Source organism: Sinocyclocheilus grahami, unplaced genomic scaffold, assembly GCF_001515645.1.
Source record: "Sinocyclocheilus grahami isolate Dianchi unplaced genomic scaffold, SAMN03320097.WGS_v1.1 scaffold77.1, whole genome shotgun sequence".
Taxonomy (NCBI): domain Eukaryota; kingdom Metazoa; phylum Chordata; class Actinopteri; order Cypriniformes; family Cyprinidae; genus Sinocyclocheilus; species Sinocyclocheilus grahami.
The window spans coordinates 1,822,354-1,841,577 of NW_015505256.1; the positions used below are offsets into that span (position 1 = coordinate 1,822,354).

The following is a 19,224-nucleotide window of genomic DNA, read 5'->3' on the forward strand; positions in this document are numbered from 1 at the left end:
GCTACGGTTTCCGTTTTGAACGACATGTTTCCTGGAAACGGTGTGCAACAGGGTTTGAGATGCGTTTTCTCTTGTTTGGTGGCTGTGTTAAACATGTCAGCCCAATCAGCAGCAACATGTATATAAACCACGCGGTATTAAAGAGACAGCTCGCACAATGTAATTAACATCCAAATAAATCCACAAGAGTAAGTATATTGTTTGCACATGTTTATTTACATTAAAGGCAAAATAACTAAAATAATAAGAGCACACGTAGATCTGGAAGTTCTTTAAGTCTGTCTAAATATAATTTAGTAATTTCAATGTCTTCTGGTCCATATCCTTTCCTTATGAAGGTGTGCTAGACACTGATTAATGTAACAAAAATACTATACATATTTATATATTTTGCTATTGTATTGTGGAGTGACACTTTCATAAACTTTTCTATACTCCTCTGATTATATAATGGTAAATATTACAATATCATAGCACAACAACAGTGATCAGCAATAATGATAAGCCGAATACTCGCAATAAAAATAATAAGGTCATATAGATCATAACACAGTCTCGGAGGTAAGAAGTGGATTATCCTTCACCTGAAATGCGAGGCAAATGTTGGATCACAATAATTAGGAACCACAGTTTCCACAAATCTCTTTACTCTATTGGGATGTTCTCTTTTATTCTGGACTGCAAGGGCAGTGACTGTAACATCGAGCGTATTTTGCAGTATTAAACACGTATTTATACCGATTTCATCAGGCTTCGAAAATTCTTCAAAATAACACAAAGAATGGCCTTCTCAGCTGCCGTAGTTGCAACTCTTGCCTCATCAGAACAGAGTGTTCAACGCACCAACATTTCCGTTTAAAAAACGTTTTGCAACGTTTTGTCGGGGCTGAACGCAGCCCACATTTAATTGTAGTTGTTACTTTTATAATTCCGACTGGTTTTAACAAAACAAGGCACACTTGAAACTCTGCTTTTAAATGACTTAAAGTCACTGCTCAGCAAGAATTAGGGTACATTCATTATTTTATTCAACATTTTATTCAAGCGACACAAACTGTGAAATTGTGAGCTGTTCCATAATTAAAGTGTGACACTGAATGTTGAGCTTGGGCGAATCGACCTCTCACAAAATCAGTTTGAAACCGTTTATTTAACATCACACTTTTACAATGTACTTTTCTGAGAGAGAAAACACAATAATTTCACAGAAAAGACAAGGTCATCAAAACATGATTTTGCTCCATGTAACATTTTGTTCTGTTATATAAATAGATTCTCGCCTTCCACAAGTGCATCTATCTGAATGGCAAGAGGCAAAATCCTCCAAAGTAGATTTTAAATGACAAAACGGAACCTGTCAGATTCTGTGACTATGATTCAAAATATATAGATATAGAAGAATGCCCCTTTAAATATGTTTAATGTCAGTGATCAGTTAAGGTCACATGTGAAGTTTAATACATGGAAAGAAAACATGAGAAGATGGCCATTTGGTTTTCATAATCATATTCATCTCCTACAACATACAAGATTCAGTTCAAATTCAGACGCGTTTCTTCAATTCAAGTTTTTGTCTCTATTCGATCAATAATATGACCAGAAGCATATCCCATAAAGTCTAAGAAGATAACAATTGAAAACCGATATGTATTGCTCACACATTTAATCCCATCAGCCCTGAGCAAAACGGAACCTGTCAGATTCTGTGACTATGATTCAAAATATATAGATATAGAAGAATGCCCCTTTAAATATGTTTAATGTCAGTGATCAGTTAAGGTCACATGTGAAGTTTAATACATGGAAAGAAAACATGAGAAGATGGCCATTTGGTTTTCATAATCATATTCATCTCCTACAACATACAAGATTCAGTTCAAATTCAGACTAACGCGTTTCTTCAATTCAAGTTTTTGTCTCTATTCGATCAATAATATGACCAGAAGCATATCCCATAAAGTCTAAGAAGATAACAATTGAAAACCGATATGTATTGCTCACACATTTAATCCCATCAGCCCTGACCACACATGTAAAGCGAAGACACACTAATCTCTATCGCTGAGAACGGACTGTCATGAACGGTGGCTCAGGCCTCCTTGCGTTTTATGATCAGAGGACCAACGTTGTCTCCCGTTTCCTGATTGTGTTTAGCATGTGCGCCATCACAGTATGGAATAGTACAAAATCACAGTGTCCACAAAAATATTAATCAGGTGTTTTGAACATTAATAATAAGAAGAAATGTCTGTTGAGCAGCAAATCAGTATATTAGAATGATTTCTGAAGGATCATGTGACACTGAAGACTGGAGTAATGATGCTGAAAATTCAGTTTTGATCACAGGAATAAATTACATTTTAAAATATATTCAAATAGAACACAGCTATTGTAAATTGAAATAATATTTTACAATATTACTGTTTTACTGTATTTTTCATCAAATAAAGGCAGCCTTGGTGATCATAAGAAACATCTTTCAAAAACACGACAAAATCTTATTGATGCTCAACTTCTCTTTTCTTTGGATGAAATGGATATTTTTCCCTTCTGCTACCTTTAAGATCACTGTTCTAAATAGCCACTAGAGATGTCCCCAGGACCTCAGAACAATAATAGTCACATGGAATTTGGCTAAAAAATTTCAGGAACTGAAAACCCACAAGCAAAGATGACGACTGCTTCCAAAATAACATATTTGGACATACTATTGTTCACATACAGGTTTTTTTACCTACTATATAGGGGAGAGCGGGGCCCAAAGTAACACTTTTTGACTTTCTCAGTTTGTGTAAATCCACATGGGGTTCAGAATATATATTTTTTTATCCACAGTAATTTTACACGTGTCAAATATGTCGCCATGTTTCAGGATTACAGTGTATACGTTTTTCTTTATTTACCCTAAAAAAATGGAAGTGAAATGTGACAACATGCCCCGTAGGTGGGGTAAATTGTAACATCTGAGGGGCACGTTGTAACATGACCAGATATGACAGCTTAAAATCTTATCTGATCGAATGAAAAAAATATACAAGACAATCTAAAATATTTTGTTAATAAAATAAAATAATTTTTTCCAAATAAAATAATGGCGTTTTTTTAAGAATTCAAAATAATCTGATTTTGGATTTTGACAGTGAACACATTGCAACCATGCTTGGGACGGCCCACATAAATGAGCAAAACTGCTTTACATGTCTTGAAATAATCATTTCTAAACCTTAAACATTGACTGTCAGTCTTTATTCACCTGTTTCTCATTGTTTCTCATTCAAATTAAATAATTACGTAAATAGTGTAAATTACATCGCTAATGTCATAGAATAGCACATTGTAACGCAGTGTTACAACGTGCCCCATCTACGCAACTGGCATTTAAAACTGGTTAGTGTCTTCTGCTAGTAATCAAAGCATTTAAAAAACTAGCTAAACTGATAAATAACAGATTGGAGATTAATATAATAGCAGATTTGTCTCATTTTAAATGATTGATAAAAACTCGATCCAGAAAAATGTACTTGAGCTAGAATTTTTATTTTATTATGGTAAAATCCCCATCTGCGCAACTGGCATTTAAAACTGGTTAGTGTCTTCTGCTAGTAATCAAAGCATTTAAAAAACTAGCTAAACTGATAAATAACAGATTGGAGATTAATATAATAGCAGATTTGTCTCATTTTAAATGATTGATAAAAACTCAGATGAAAAATGTACTTGAGCTAGAATTTTTATTTTATTATGGTAAAATAAATGTTCAGTGATATGTTTAAAAGATTTTTGAATTTTGGCACACTTTTTTTCTATATAGTGTTGATATGGTAACTAATAAATACTGTACATTTTGTTATGCTAGCATGTGTGGAAATATTCAAACCAAGTGTGTTACAGCTAACCCCGCGTTACTTTATGCCCCGCGCTCGTATGTAATTTCGGACGCAGCCAACAAGTCACCTATTGCAGGGCCAGGTCAATGGCAGTTGGATCTGCCCCTGCAATACGTGACTAGCAAGCTTTGCATGAGTTAAATGGGAATGTTAACAGACAGGTTCAAGATAAACACCTCCTTGTACCAATCACACCCAACAGTACATGAATTATATGTTCATAATAAACGTTTCTCCTGATTTCATGAGGGTTAGATTCAGACTCTGGCATCTGCAAGGCATTTTATTTGTCAGTTTCTGCAGGAGTAACCGTCCCTACTGCGACATACAAACACTCACTTTTCTGATGCAACGGTTTCTCTAATTTGAGTGAAGTTTCTAGTGTCTCTGAATTTTTCATTAAGCTCTTTCTCACCTTTTTGGATCTCCAGCATCTACAGTACACGGCTTCGTCACCCAGGTCCTCAATGTCGAACGCATGCACCACTTTGAGATTGTCTTTCTGCAGATCAAGGTTGACCTTTGGCTTAACACATTTGCTTTTGCTGAAAAATGTTTTGTAGATGAGGATTCCCACTGCTGCGGCTCCGAATGTCACAGACACTGCAGTGATGATCTCAGCTGAAGGAGGGCAGAAGACTTACCACACAGAGCCTTTTACTCCAATAACATCACAGTCGAAATGTTAGCGATAATCCATGTTAGTTATAAATGACCCATTTTTAGATATGCATGTATAAATTAAAATAATAATTTATGTTATTTAAATATAAAAATAAAAAAATACTTAAAAGAATACCATTATATTAATATTGCTATTATTAATACAGTTACTTAAATTCATTAAATAAAACTAAAGATAATAAATATTTGACTCCAATAACATCACAATGGCAGATCTACTGTTTGAACCATTAAACGTTGAATCTGCATTAAATAAATTATCATAGTAACTAAATCCATGTCAGAAACTAAATGTAATTTATAGAAACCTGATAAGAACAGAGATGGTATATTAGATTCTCAACGATGCAGCGAGCAAAAGAGGACAAATGGAGACATTCAGAGACGCTCGCTTAGATATAATAACCTGCTGATGAGTTTATGAACCACATCTTCATTATTTCACTTTATTTCAGTAGTTTCTATTAAATGACTGCTAAACTCCAACCATAAACACATGCAGCGTGAGCAAAACAGCACATTTGCCTTACAAACCTCCTTTATATAAACACTTTAATGGGTATTTACCTTTATGGAAAGAGTTGGACGCGCTCATGATTAATTATTATTGTTTGTATTGTTATGATTATTTTTTGCTCATAATTTAAAGATCCTCAATCGTCCTCAAGGCCAAGTGGAGAGTTCAAACTGATTAACCGTGCGCTGTATTTACGCAGAGCGCGAGTTATTCACCAACGGAAGGACTTTTACTTTGAATTTACGGTTGCCCATGTGCTCGGTGAAGGTTGAACCGAGTGTGATAAACCAAAAGAAAAGTGTGTGATTTTTTTTTTTTTTACGTGCAACAGCGTTTTATATAAACTGATTTATTTCTTAGCGATTTATTTAAAGTTTTTCAAATTAATTCATAATACATTTTATTTCGCCACCATTTTCATACACTGGGTGGTTTTAAATGTTACATGGAGCTCCAGATAATTATAAAACTACAATTCTGGGTTGAAAGGCATGACAGTAAGCCATTGGTCTTTTGTGTGCGTGTGACTTTTCAAAACCAGAGCCATGGAAAGAGAGAGTTGCGTCAACGAGTTGAACCGAGTGTGATAACCCAAAAGAAAAGTGTGTGATTTTTTTTTTTTTACGTGCAACAGCGTTTTATATAAACTGATTTATTTCTTAGCGATTTATTTAAAGTTTTTCAAATTAATTCATAATACATTTTATTTCGCCACCATTTTCATACAGTGGGTGGTTTTAAATGTTACATGGAGCTCCAGATAATTATAAAACTACAATTCTGGGTTGAAAGGCATGACAGTAAGCCATTGGTCTTTTGTGTGCGTGTGACTTTTCAAAACCAGAGCCATGGAAAGAGAGAGTTGCGTCAACGAAGTCCAAAACCCTCGATCGTCACGTGATTCACGTAGACCTCAAATAGTTCCAGGAAGTTCATAGCGGCCAATTGAAATACATTGAGCTGGAGAGATAGAACTGTGATTTTTGGTAATTAGTACACAATAAAATAATTTATTTACATTATTTATAACCACATTAATTCTCAAATATTAGAGGATTTTATCTTTTAAAAACTACACTAATATAACTACATATATATATAGTTATACTATATATATATGTAGTTATATTAGTGTAGTTTTTAAAAGATAAAAACAACTTGCTTGTTAGTCAAATTCAATCACAAATATACCTGTTCATTGTCGTTTTACTAATCTCATGGTAAATGTTAAGTTTGTTGTCTTCGAAAATCCGTTCCAAATAAATGAAGATATTTTATTAAGTGAAAACTAATCTTGTTCAGTGTTTTTGATTCTTGTGCACCCCTCAATTATTAATACATAACACTATATTTGTAGTATATTCCAATTTAAAACAACATTTTTACACATTTAATCATATATTTTATGTATGTTGGCTTTTGTTATGCACTTATTTACAGCAATCGATTTATACATTTATAATAAACTATAAATATATTCAGAAACAGTTAAATGTATACAGAAACAATGAACAAATGAAAGCAATGGTTACATGATGTGATCATGTTGATTACAATGCAAGGAAAATGTAGCAGTTTTGATTATTCAGAGTCAGCTTCATCTGAAGTCCTCTCAAGGGTTGGCGTCATCTCTTCACAGGTGTTGGATCATCTGAAGTCTTCGTAAGAGACTGGATATAGTCAGCAGGAGCAATCTATAGATCACACCAACAAAATGTGATGTAATACTAGGGAACTGGCACTTTTTCACAAAGAGCAGGGAAAGACTTGCCAAAACCAGTGAAGAGACTCATTGGGAGGGTGATGTCTCTTTACAGGGAGTCTTCAGGTGGTTCTCGTTCTGAAAGCAACATAGCGAAGGAGAAAAACACAGGAGGAAAAGTGTTAAGTGATGCTCTATCACATTGCAGTCCTGTGGCATCTGCTCCTTCAACACAGTGCTTCTTTAGTAGCGAAGACGTTTAAGTATAAAATACAGTAATAATGTACAGGTTTACTGTAATTACTTCCATAATATAGTAGTGGTCAGTGCTGGGGAAAGTTACTTTTAAAAGTAATGCATTACAATATTGCGTTACTCCATAAAAAAAGTAACTAATTACGTTACTTAGTTACTTTTTATGGAAAGTAATGCGTTACGTTACTTTTGCGTTACTTTTTAAATCTGGACAGGGCTTGCTTGTTTGTTTTTAAAATAACAAAGTTCTATTTTTGGCAAATATAAAAGCCTTTCACGCCAAAAGTGAAATGAATAAGCCTCAGGCTGAAGGGAAAGTAAATGTACGTCCGTACAGTAGAATGCAGAAGAAGAAATTTCAACACACTTCAGCAATAAACGAAGACACACAAATGTTGGTCTAGAGTAATTTGTGCTTTATTAGTATGGTCGAACTGGATCATCGAAGTCTACGGCGCTGATAGTATGAGCGCTAACATCCGGGAACTATTGAGTGGCTCCATGATCCGCCATTGCTGTAAAAACATGGTCCATTTGTCACAACTCTCTCTCACTACAGCTCTGTTCAAAACCATTCATAAAAATAATACTTTATTTTGAAGTAGTGTAACAGAAAGTCTTGCGCTACTTCCGAGATCACGTTGACAAACACACACACGTGTGCCCAGCAGCATGGATCTTAATAAGTGGTGTGATCTGAAGTCCGAACCGAGGTTAAAACATTTGACAGAGGCAGGGTTTGGTGTCCGTGCAGGAGCTGGTGAAGGCGCACATTGAGTCATTTGATCAGGCTGTTACTGATGGATTATGTCGGGGTGTGGAGGTGAGGTACACACACACACACACACACACACACACACACACATGTAGATTCTGTATGGACACTTAACAAGTGAATTTATATGCAATAACATGCTGGCTAACAAATAAGTAAACAAGTAAAATCTCTCTGTTTTCAGGCCATTCCTCCTATGGAGGTCATGTACAAGGGAGACCGAATCAGTCAGCAGTTTCTGAAGGAGGAATCAGCAATGACCTGCGGGTCTTCTCTGCTGAATGCAGAGGCAGGTGTTGTACATATACAGAGGAAAGCTAGTAGTAAGTCTGTTAATTAAATATAAGTAGACATGGTGAATTGTTGATGTACATTGACAGAATAACTGCTTGCTTTCTAGTATTATGACAAACATAATAATTATAAAACACCCGTGTGTGTGTGTGTGTGTGCGTGCACAAGTACTAAACACAAGTACACTAATATGTGCTAAATTCATATTTGCTAATATCACATTCATAATTGCATGTGATGAGTGTTTATATGAGATTATATAGGAACGTATTTAATGTTTAAAATTAGTATTTTACAAGCTTCTTACTCCCGTAATATCACAGTGATAAATCTATTGTTCAAACCATTAAATGTTGAAACCATACTAAGAAATCATAGTAACTAATGGGTTTAAAAAATTGTTAAACATAATAAAAAAAATTTAAAAAAATGTAATGTAATTTTCTTATTGTGTTCAATCACTTCTTGATATCCAGTCTGGTTCCTAAAGCAAAACCAGATGATAAACCATCAGTATTTTTTAAAGAACAAATCAATGTTGTGTTTTCACAGGGAGATGTGAGTTGGTTTGTTAATGGCGTTCCCAAAGGAATCATTAAACGGTCTCTTATTGCAGGTTTGCGTCATATTCTGAGTTGCATTATTTTTATTCATTTTGAGGAATACTGAATCTGTGTTTTTTTTTTGTGAGTGAGATGAATTAATGCATATTCATATTTATTTCAGAACTACAGTAACATCTGATTTCTCTCAGCATGGGGACAGGAGAGCTGTCAGTCAATAAATTGCAAAACAAAGTAACTTGTGTTACTTATTTGAAAAAGTAACTCAGATATTCTCTTGTAAATTAAAAAGTAATGCGTTACTTTACTAGTTACTTGAAAAAAGTAATCTGATTACGTAACTCGCGTTACTTGTAATGCGTTACCCCCAACACTGGTAGTGGTATATAATCCATTTTTGGACATTTAGCCTAGCATGATTCTGAAATGAAAACTGCTCACCTACATTAAACTTTTCATTCTCACTTTGGTCCATCTGCATCCTTTGCAATATATCTAAGTCTATTTAATAACTCCCCACCAGCAAAATCACTTTTAAATTACACAACGATGGATGAAACTGCATGAAGAGAATGAATAGCATCCCGTAAATCTACTATTTAAGTGAGGAATAATCTAATAATCATCTGTTTTAATGCACAGGGTAATTTGATTAGCTGTGCTGATAATATACCATTTTGTTCTATAAATGTCATACCTTTCAAAAGTTCATCACAGCGGTCTCTTCTGCCGCATCTCTACGGCGCTGATAGTATGAGCGCTAACATCCGGGAACTATTGAGCGGCTCCATGATCCGCCATTGCTGTAAAAACATGGTCCATTTGTCACAACTCTCTCTCTCTACAGCTCTGTTCAAAACCATTCATAAAAATAATACTTTATTTTGAAGTAGTGTAACAGAAAGTCTTGCGCTACTTCCGAGATCACGTTGACAAACACACACACGTGTGCCCAGCAGCATGGATCTTAATAAGTGGTGTGATCTGAAGTCCGAACCGAGGTTAAAACATTTGACAGAGGCAGGGTTTGGTGTCCGTGCAGGAGCTGGTGAAGGCGCACATTGAGTCATTTGATCAGGCTGTTACTGATGGATTATGTCGGGGTGTGGAGGTGAGGTACACACACACACACACACATGTAGATTCTGTATGGACACTTAACAAGTGAATTTATATGCAATAACATGCTGGCTAACAAATAAGTAAAATCTCTCTGTTTTCAGGCCATTCCTCCTATGGAGGTCATGTACAAGGGAGACCGAATCAGTCAGCAGTTTCTGAAGGAGGAATCAGCAATGACCTGCACACACACACACACACACACACACACACACACACATGTAGATTCTGTATGGACACTTAACAAGTGAATTTATATGCAATAACATGCTGGCTAACAAATAAGTAAACAAGTAAAATCTCTCTGTTTTCAGGCCATTCCTCCTATGGAGGTCATGTACAAGGGAGACCGAATCAGTCAGCAGTTTCTGAAGGAGGAATCAGCAATGACCTGCGGGTCTTCTCTGCTGAATGCAGAGGCAGGTGTTGTACATATACAGAGGAAAGCTAGTAGTAAGTCTGTTAATTAAATATAAGTAGACATGGTGAATTGTTGATGTACATTGACAGAATAACTGCTTGCTTTCTAGTATTATGACAAACATAATAATTATAAAACACCCGTGTGTGTGTGTGTGTGTGCGTGCACAAGTACTAAACACAAGTACACTAATATGTGCTAAATTCATATTTGCTAATATCACATTCATAATTGCATGTGATGAGTGTTTATATGAGATTATATAGGAACGTATTTAATGTTTAAAATTAGTATTTTACAAGCTTCTTACTCCCGTAATATCACAGTGATAAATCTATTGTTCAAACCATTAAATGTTGAAACCATACTAAGAAATCATAGTAACTAATGGGTTTAAAAAATTGTTAAACATAATAAAAAAAATTAAAAAAATGTAATGTAATTTTCTTATTGTGTTCAATCACTTCTTGATATCCAGTCTGGTTCCTAAAGCAAAACCAGATGATAAACCATCAGTATTTTTTAAAGAACAAATCAATGTTGTGTTTTCACAGGGAGATGTGAGTTGGTCTGTTAATGGCGTTCCCAAAGGAATCATTAAACGGTCTCTAGGTCATGTGCCCATCATGGTCAAATCAAAACTCTGCAACCTTTATGGTCTCTCAGCCAAAGAACTCATCGAGCATCACGAAGAAGCGGAGGTAAAAAAAAAAAAATTGCACATCACGCCACATACGCCACAATCTTGGACAAAATGACACTTAGTCTTGAAGTACTGGTAGGAAATGGGCGGCTATTTTATCGTTAACGGCATAGAGAAGGTGATTCGTCTTCTGATCATGCAGAGGAGGAACTATCCCATTGCAGTATCAAGACCAAAGTTTAAGAGCAGAGGACAGGGCTACACTCAGTGCAGTGAGTACTGCATCTCTTCCAGATTGAATAAACCAATATAATTGATTAAATATACATATTGACTTGGGTATTAACCGTGTGCAGGTATTTCGATGTGCTGTGTAAGGGATGAACACACAGCCATTAATATGAATCTTCACTACCTGGACAATGGAACGGTGATGGTGAATTTCATTTACAGGAAGGAGCTGTTCTTTCTTCCCTTGGGCTTTGCACTGAAGGTAAAAGGAAGTTGTTTTCTCTTATAAGCTGCTTGAGACTTCCTGAAGTTGTTTATTTTGTAATAATGACCAGCTGACTGTACATTATCCTGATTTTACCAGTGTATTTTAGTATTATTTATATACTATTGTCATGGGCGACATTTGACTCTTGAGTCGGGGGGGCAAGAAATATATATATATATATATATATATACACATATCCCCTCCCATCCAATATATCGCAATAAGCATTGTGCTTTGGCACTTTGCTTGTTTAATATGAAACAAAGTCTCAGATTTCAAATTCTGTTCATTGTATTGCAGTATTCAAACAATAAATGTCGGTTTATTGCAATATAAAACTATATTTAAAAACTTTTATGTTAGGTGGGATTAATCTTGATTAATTTCAGAAAAAAAAATTGCGATTCGTTTTTTTTTTTTTAATAGATTGACAGCACTAATATTTTTATATTTGTCGTTTTTAATCATTTACAGTGCTTCATGGGATTATAGTTTTCTTCTCTCGTTAAAGCCTTTAATTACGCAGTCTTGCATTCTGTTTTCATTACAAGTTTTTTAACTCTTTAACTGTTTATTTGTGTTCAGGTGTATTTGAACGTGGGCATCTTCGAGGAAGAGCTAGAGCAGGGAGTGACCACACATCAAGAGCTGTTTCCTCACAGCATGCTGAGTGTGGTGGCAGAATTCATCCCTTTCTCTGATCACAATCAGAGTCCTTAAAACCTGTACCAGTGCCAGATGAGTAAGAACCTCACTTCCGTTGATGGAACATACATTTTGTCTGCAAATATCAACTATGAGCTGCAACTTAGAAGGCATCGTCCTGTTGTAGGTAAACAGACAATGGGCTTCCCGCTGCATTCGTACCAGGACCGATCTGACAATAAACTGTACCATCTGCAGACCCCTCAGAGTCCTCTGGTCAGACCTGCGATGTACGACCACTACGACATGGATAATTACCCTATTGGCACCAATGCGATAGTGGCTGTCATTTTTTACATTGGCTATGATATGGAAGATGCTATGGTAAGCGTAACTTCCCATTAGGCATTTTCCAAACCATTCTTTTGCATTTGTTAATATTTTGTGTTTTTAACTTTCTCCAGATCGTCAATAAGTCTTCATGGGAACGTGGCTTTGCTCATGGTTCGGTTTATAAGACTGAGCTCATAGATCTGTCTGAGAAGGTCAAAGGTGATGACAGCATTGTGTTTGGGGTGAAGCCAGGTGACCCCAAAGTAATGGACAGACTGGATGCAGACGGATTGCCGTTTATCGGCTCCGTGCTGAAGTATGGAGACCCTTACTACAGCTACATCAATCTAAATACCGGCCAGAGTTATGTGAACTTCTACAAGACATCACTTTATTTATTTATTTTTTTTTGTCATAATTTTTGTCATGTTTTGACAATAAAAATAACCTTTCAATTTAGTCATCACATTTATCAATTTTACTCTAATAATTTTTGTATTACTATAATATTTATTAAAGGGGTCATATGATGTTGCTAAAAAGAACATTATTTTGTGTATTTGGTGTAATGAAATGTGTTTAAGGTTAAAAAAAACATTATTTTCCACACACTGTACATTATTGTTTCTCCTCTATGCCCCGCCTTTCTGAAACGTGTCGATTTTTACAAAGCTCATCGTTCTGAAAAGCGAGGTGTTCTCTGATTGGCCAGCTATCCAGTGCGTTGTGATTGGCCGAATACCTCAAGCGTGTGACAGAAATGTTACGCCCCTTACCATACTGTGATGCCGTGTCCCGGAGCGACGAGACAAACACATTAAAACCCATTACAAACTAGGCATTTGTTGCATCCAGTGGGGACATAATTACGGATAATAATGACTTATACTGTCTTTTTACGCATTGCGTTGCATTGCATCGCGCCGCGCAAACATAAAACCATGTCTGCATTTGTGATCGGAGAAATAACAAACAACAAGCGCTACTCTACACTGCTCAAAACTCGCGTTTGAATCATCAGTGGCAAATCCTTTAAATATGAAAAACATACTTAGTCTGTGAGTCATAAAATTAAACTATTCTAATTTGTTTTGTACTTTTGAGGAAGCACCCTCCACCCCATCAATTTTTCATAATTACTAAAAATACTATTTAGTAACATTTATCTGTTTTACAAAACTGTACAGAATGTTTCTCTTTAGTACTAATAAATAATTACACTGATCAAGTCTTTCAAGCTTTACGTACACAGCTGATTCTGAGTATTTTTTGACCAATTTATTTTAAAAGATAAACAGGGTTTTATGGAGATAAAATTAGGACATATAAGACCAATAAAAGAAAATTTAAGGAATAATTTGAAGGGAACAATGTTCTTCAAAGGGTTGTAATAGCAACACTTCAAAGTTTGCAAATTCAACTTTGAATAGATGTCCATTACTTTTAATTTATTTTGATTGGAACAAAAATAAGGTTTTCATGCTTCATTGGCAGATATTTGGTCTTGGTTTTAAGCATTAACTCCATGTTGTTCAGTTTCTCAGAAAACAAGACTTGTGTCATTTTGTATCTCGGTTAATTTCTCTTGTTTTAAAGAAGTTTAGATATATGTACTAAAAAAAACTGAAGATATTCATTTTTTTGCAGTGATTGCAATATTTAATACCATGATTATAAATTTAAGACTTTCTGTTCTAAGGCCTTAAATTCTGGAAATTAAAACTTTATCATACTCTAAACAGTCGTGTTAATAAGTCAGACTTTTGCTCAGTACATTTGTTGTTGCATGCATATAATCACAATGCATTATAAAGATGTGTTATGCATTTGTGGCAACCAGTCTTTCTCACTAGTCACTGCACTCACTAGTTTAAATACAGACTGCAGTGTCACTATGTAGAACCACAAGAAACACTGTTGTATTTTGGTACAATGTTCCGTCCATATCACTGGAGAAATTAACACGTTCAAGGACTGAACATCACAATTATAATTTTTTTTAATTCTCCTGTCATAGATATACAGTAGCTACAATACAACAAAACGACCACAGCGCACACAGTGACACTAGAAAGAAATCTCCATAAACCTACTCTTCACACGATTAGTTATAAAAGCCGTTGAATGATTGCCCAATTAGAAGAACTTGATAACCATCCATATTTTATTAGTTCAAATTAATATGAATTAAGGTGTAGGGAAGGGAAATTATTCGAAATACCAGCTACTAACTTTTTCAACTGATCGATTAATCGTTAGCGTTATTACCGCAAAATGAGTTTTCTGGGTGGTTATTTTGCATGAGTCTACGTGCAATTCGCTCCGAATTTACGATTATATTTTCTAAAGTTTCATGAATGGGTCCCAGGACACGAATAGTTAGACTGCTTTTATCTTCATTAGCCTACTCATCTTCGGAACCAAATAAATAAATGATTTTTTTTAGTAACGCATGAAAGCTAGTCGGGTGCTGCGCCGCTTCTCCTGGGCCATGAGTGCCATGAGTGCCGTGACACTGGTGCCACACAAACAGAGCTCCTCAAGTCAAGTTCACGGGACTATTTCTCCTCCTACTCATCTGAACGCGAGCAGAAACGCTTGCAGACACACTGAGAGCGCTCACCGACGACTCACTCACAGCGCTCAGAACAGACAAAGAAACGCGGCATCACTTTTGTACTTCATTATACGATTATATTTTTTAGTGCTCATGATCTTTACTTACAACGAAATGCTCCAACAATCTTGAAGATGAGTCCGCATTACGTGTTTAAAACCATGGTTGCGTGCGCGTTTGTGTAGTGGACATGTGGCAATTTATTCGATTCGATTATTAACAGCGATTGATCGATTATTAAGCCGATTATTCAGAATAGGATAGATACAATAGATTTATTTAGCACTTTTATTTATTTACATTATAGTCAAACAAATCCAGCATCAGTTAATGCCTTACAAATACGATATAAAATTAGTGAATTAAAACTATGGTTTAATAAGTTCAGTCAGTTCGAACCAGTGTTCGATTTTATTTTTATATTTTCATTTTACTTTAGGTTTTAGTCAATTTGTTATGTGCTTTTGTCATTTTTATTATATTTCTATTTAGCTTTCAGTTGTATTTGTTTTACTTTGACATTTTAGTTATTAAACTCAGTATCATTTATAATTTTCATTTACATAAAATATTTAGATTTATTTCAGCTTTATACCAAAAAACATTTTTTTATTTATTTTAGGTAACAATACTGGTTTGATAATCTGTAGTTCCAGTTTATTATTTTTGTAGTTTTTGATACTTCTATTTAGATTGAATTATAGGCCTAACTATAATTTTAGTTTTTAAATAGAGATTTATCAAATATTTTCATTTTATTTTATTTCAGCTTTATTTCAATTACCAAAAACATTTTTAACAGTTCTTTTTTTTCAGTGCCATTGTAATCACATTACACTGAGTAAACAGCATGAGAGCAGTATTTATCAAAAGGATGCTCAAAGGTAGGTTGGAACAACATGAGGGTGAGTGAATAATTGCAGAATAAGTATTTCTGGGTGAACTATTTCTTCACCAAATGTTGCATGAGGTTGCTATTACCCCAAGAAGCCTATGGCATTAGAAAAAATTACATTAAATTAAACCTTAAAATGCAATTCTCACCTGCCTCTCTTCTCTGTTTGGTTCATAAAGTCATTGGAATCTCTGACTCTGGTTGCCTCTTTGAATCAAATGAGTTTTTTCATTACTGAAAGAGATGGAAAAAGAAGCATGTTTGGTGCCTCATTGATTTATTGATGCTTATTTTAGAAGGGAATCTCACTCAGGATCTTGAAGGTTGTCGGGATGCTTCAACAAAAGAAAAGCCACACCACCATTACCATTACAAAATGCATCTAACTTGTAAACAACCTACAATCAAACAGACAATCACATTTTCTCTCTCAGACATGAACCCATCAAGACACTTTCCAGTAATTTTGGTAATTTTGCAGTACTTATCTAAAACTTTAGATACCAGGATTTTGTAAGAAATATTAGATATGTTATATAAGCAATTATGTAACATTTACATAGCATGAAAGCTAGATAGTTGTACTTTATCTTAGGACAAATTTACAAACTTGTTACAAATTATAAATGTTATATTTCTGATTTATACTTTATTTAGGTTAATTCAATGTTGATCGCTAGAATATACATTTAATACTAGGGTTGCAAAACCTAAAAAAAAAAAAGTAAAATAAAACAATAATAAAAAAGATATATAATCTTTACTTTTTTGACATTCTGAAGATTCAGCACTTCATTTCAATGGCCTTTTTTACTTTTTTTAAAGCTATGATATAATGGAAGTAGCAACAGATCTTTTCTTTCTTATTGTGACGTACATCTGAGTGAAACGGATTATCGAAAATTGATTGGATTAATTAATTTTTTTTACCAATCATGTAAATACCCAAAGACATACGTCACCCACCCATGATTAATTTATTCCACAATTTAAATTATTTTTCAGGTATTGGCAAATATTAATATTTCTGGTTAATAATTCCAATAATTTAGTATTTTTAACATCTTAATAATGCAATTATAATCTGAAAATAAGACATACATTTCAGTTTAATGTAGCTTGAAGAGAGTTGGATAGCTGATGCCTTATGTCCTGTTAAATATGCTAAACGAACGTTAAAACTGTATTAATAAAGCATTTGCATAATGACCGTTACTTGATGGATTGTGGTTATGTCTACTGATTACACAAATTACACAGGTTTATTTTGGAGTTAATATTATTGCCACAAAAAGAATAATTAGGACATGAACAGCTTCAAGTAGAGTATCCGGATTGTCATCTGGTGATTACAAGAAAGTATTATTTGCCAGGTCATGTGACCGCAACATTATGGTCACTTTAAGAGAGGACCACACTTTTATAGATTAAAACAGTTTTTCTAAACTGCTGATATAAGTCTTCATCACATTTTTCTGACAAATTTTCTTTAAAAAAACAAAAAAAACATGCATCTTTAGGTTCACATATGTAGACATCATCTCAGTTCAAGTAGAATATCATTCAGATTTAGTACACTAGGTACAGTGTAGTCTGGAGTCACAGAGCCCTGCGGGAGAGATTTACAGTCACTGTTTATCCACACAGTGGCCCGTACCCCTGCATTAACGCCTCCCTGGATGTCTGCACTGAGAGAATCTCCCACCATGATGCAGTCCTGCGGCCGGACTCCCGCAGACTCGAAGCAGTGAGTGAAGATGGAGCGCGCCGGTTTCTGCTCAGGATGATCTCCTCCGACTACCACCAAACTAAAGAGACCCTTACATCTCACCGCTTCGATCTTCTCCCACTGCGTCTGAGTATCGCCGTTGGTAATCAGAAGTAGTTTGTAGTTCTTCCGCAGTTCCTCCAGGAGAGATCGAACCTCAGGAGAAAGAGTCAGCACCTGTAATCTTGTGTTCTTCCATGTGTGGTAGCAGCTGCTGGCCAGAGCCGGATCAGGATCTGTGCCCTGTGTCTCCTGTAGGGCTTCATACCAGTGATGGATCCTCACATCGTCTATTGTTTTTCCTTCTGATGGGTCGAACGATTCATGGAGAAGCTTTCGTAAAAAGTGATCACAGATGTCTTTGATGTGGCTCTCCTGCACATGCATCGACTTCAACAGCTCACACACCTAAAAAAAGAACACAATGTAAATCATAAGATCTACATCTCTAGTGAACAAAAATAGCACAGTTTGGAGTTTTTGGAGAACAATTTCACAATATTTTCACAGTACATGTCAAAAAACATGGTATTTTGATATACACTTAAAAGTGTGTAAAAAAAAAAAAGTACTATGACATGTGTACAAAAACCATGGTAATAGCATGGTACTTTCAAATATTTTTCAAAGTATGTCAAAAATAGCATTGCATATGCCAAAAAAAAAACATGGTACTTTGATACTTCAGAGCACGTCGAAAAATACCACGGCATTACCATTATATGTCAAAAAAACATGGTAATAACAAGGTTGATACATACTTTACGTCCAATAATACCATGGCATGTGTCCACAAAACCCAAGGTAATACTATGGTACTTTGATATATACTTCAAGGTACGTCCAATAATACCATGGCAAGTGCCCAAAAACTACGGCAATACCAGAGTATTGTCAACAGTTCTTTAAAGTGTTCGTTTTTCAGCTTTTTTCTTATTCATTCATTTACCTTCTGAATGGCAATTCGTCCTGCGCCTGCTGTATCGACCAGCGTGTTATCCAAGTCAAATATAATCGATGAAACTCCTCGACTTTCCATCGTATTCCACATCCACATCCGAACACGCGGAACTCCGGCTACTGGCGTCAGGCAGGTGTTGTGATGCAACGCTCACATTGCATTCTGGGAGATGTAGTTCCCGAGGAAAAAAAAATACGGGGATTTATAACAGGTCTGTATATATGTAGTTTTTGTTAGGTCAGTCTTAGACTTCTTGTTTTTTCATTTTTTCGAGCAACTGTAAGGTTGTCAAATAAAATGTTTCACTGTAAAATATCCTACTATTTTATTCCCATTTTATTCGTATTAGCCATAGACTGTAAAAAAAACATAGAAGTAGTGTCCGTGACGTCACCCGTAGGGTTCCGAAGAGAGTTATTAAAGCTGGAGGCGGCCGTCGCCATCTTGGCAGTGCATCAACGATCGTCACTCCCGGATAATTGAAGATGGGCAAAGAGGCGGGAGCTGGTTGTTGAAACCACGCCCACCGCTACATGATGAAAAGTAATGTAATCTAGGTTCCCTTTCGAGGGAACTTCGAACTGCATCCTCTAGGGGTTGCTCTGGGGGAACGCCTTTCAGCGTGACCCTGCGTCTGAAGCATATA

The 19,224-nt window shown here is 35.4% G+C and overlaps 2 protein-coding genes and 1 pseudogene across 5 annotated transcripts; 2 read left to right on the forward strand and 1 right to left on the reverse strand.

Moving 5' to 3' along the window:
* The first annotated feature begins 7,615 nt into the window (after positions 1-7,615).
* Positions 7,616-8,682, forward strand: LOC107586075 (DNA-directed RNA polymerase I subunit RPA2-like; annotated as a pseudogene).
* A 1,450-nt stretch (positions 8,683-10,132) lies between these two features.
* LOC107586074 (DNA-directed RNA polymerase I subunit RPA2-like) lies at positions 10,133-12,868 on the forward strand. Of its 4 annotated transcripts, none has more exons than XM_016273296.1 (6): positions 10,133-10,249; positions 10,772-11,132; positions 11,217-11,353; positions 11,945-12,101; positions 12,192-12,388; positions 12,469-12,868. In XM_016273296.1, exons 2-4 carry the CDS (start codon positions 11,003-11,005, stop codon positions 12,077-12,079), a joined length of 402 nt encoding a protein of 133 aa, XP_016128782.1. In that variant the 5' UTR covers positions 10,133-10,249; positions 10,772-11,002; the 3' UTR covers positions 12,080-12,101; positions 12,192-12,388; positions 12,469-12,868. The 4 variants fall into 4 exon arrangements, 3 of the variants coding, with proteins under 3 accessions (XP_016128782.1, XP_016128780.1, XP_016128781.1); XR_001609315.1 differs by having other exon boundaries at positions 10,137-10,249; positions 11,314-11,353; XM_016273294.1 differs by lacking the exon at positions 11,217-11,353 and having other exon boundaries at positions 10,143-10,249.
* A 3,691-nt stretch (positions 12,869-16,559) lies between these two features.
* Positions 16,560-19,008, reverse strand: LOC107586073 (N-acylneuraminate-9-phosphatase-like). The gene is made up of 3 exons (XM_016273292.1): positions 18,973-19,008; positions 18,567-18,740; positions 16,560-18,025 (listed from the first exon to the last, which is right to left on the reverse strand). Exons 2-3 carry the CDS (start codon positions 18,672-18,674, stop codon positions 17,387-17,389), a joined length of 747 nt encoding a protein of 248 aa, XP_016128778.1. The 5' UTR covers positions 18,675-18,740; positions 18,973-19,008; the 3' UTR covers positions 16,560-17,386.
* Between the last annotated feature and the right edge of the window lie 216 nt (positions 19,009-19,224).

Coding starts and splice junctions, on each gene's coding strand:
- LOC107586073 (XM_016273292.1), bottom strand. CDS start 18,674: ATGTGGATGTGGAATACGATGGAAAGTCGAGGAGTTTCATCGATTATA. Junction 18,026..18,566: donor GACGAATTGCCATTCAGAAG/GTAAATGAATGA, acceptor TTCTTTTTTTAG/GTGTGTGAGCTGTTGAAGTC.
- LOC107586074 (XM_016273294.1), top strand. Junction 12,389..12,468: donor ATGATATGGAAGATGCTATG/GTAAGCGTAACT, acceptor AACTTTCTCCAG/ATCGTCAATAAGTCTTCATG.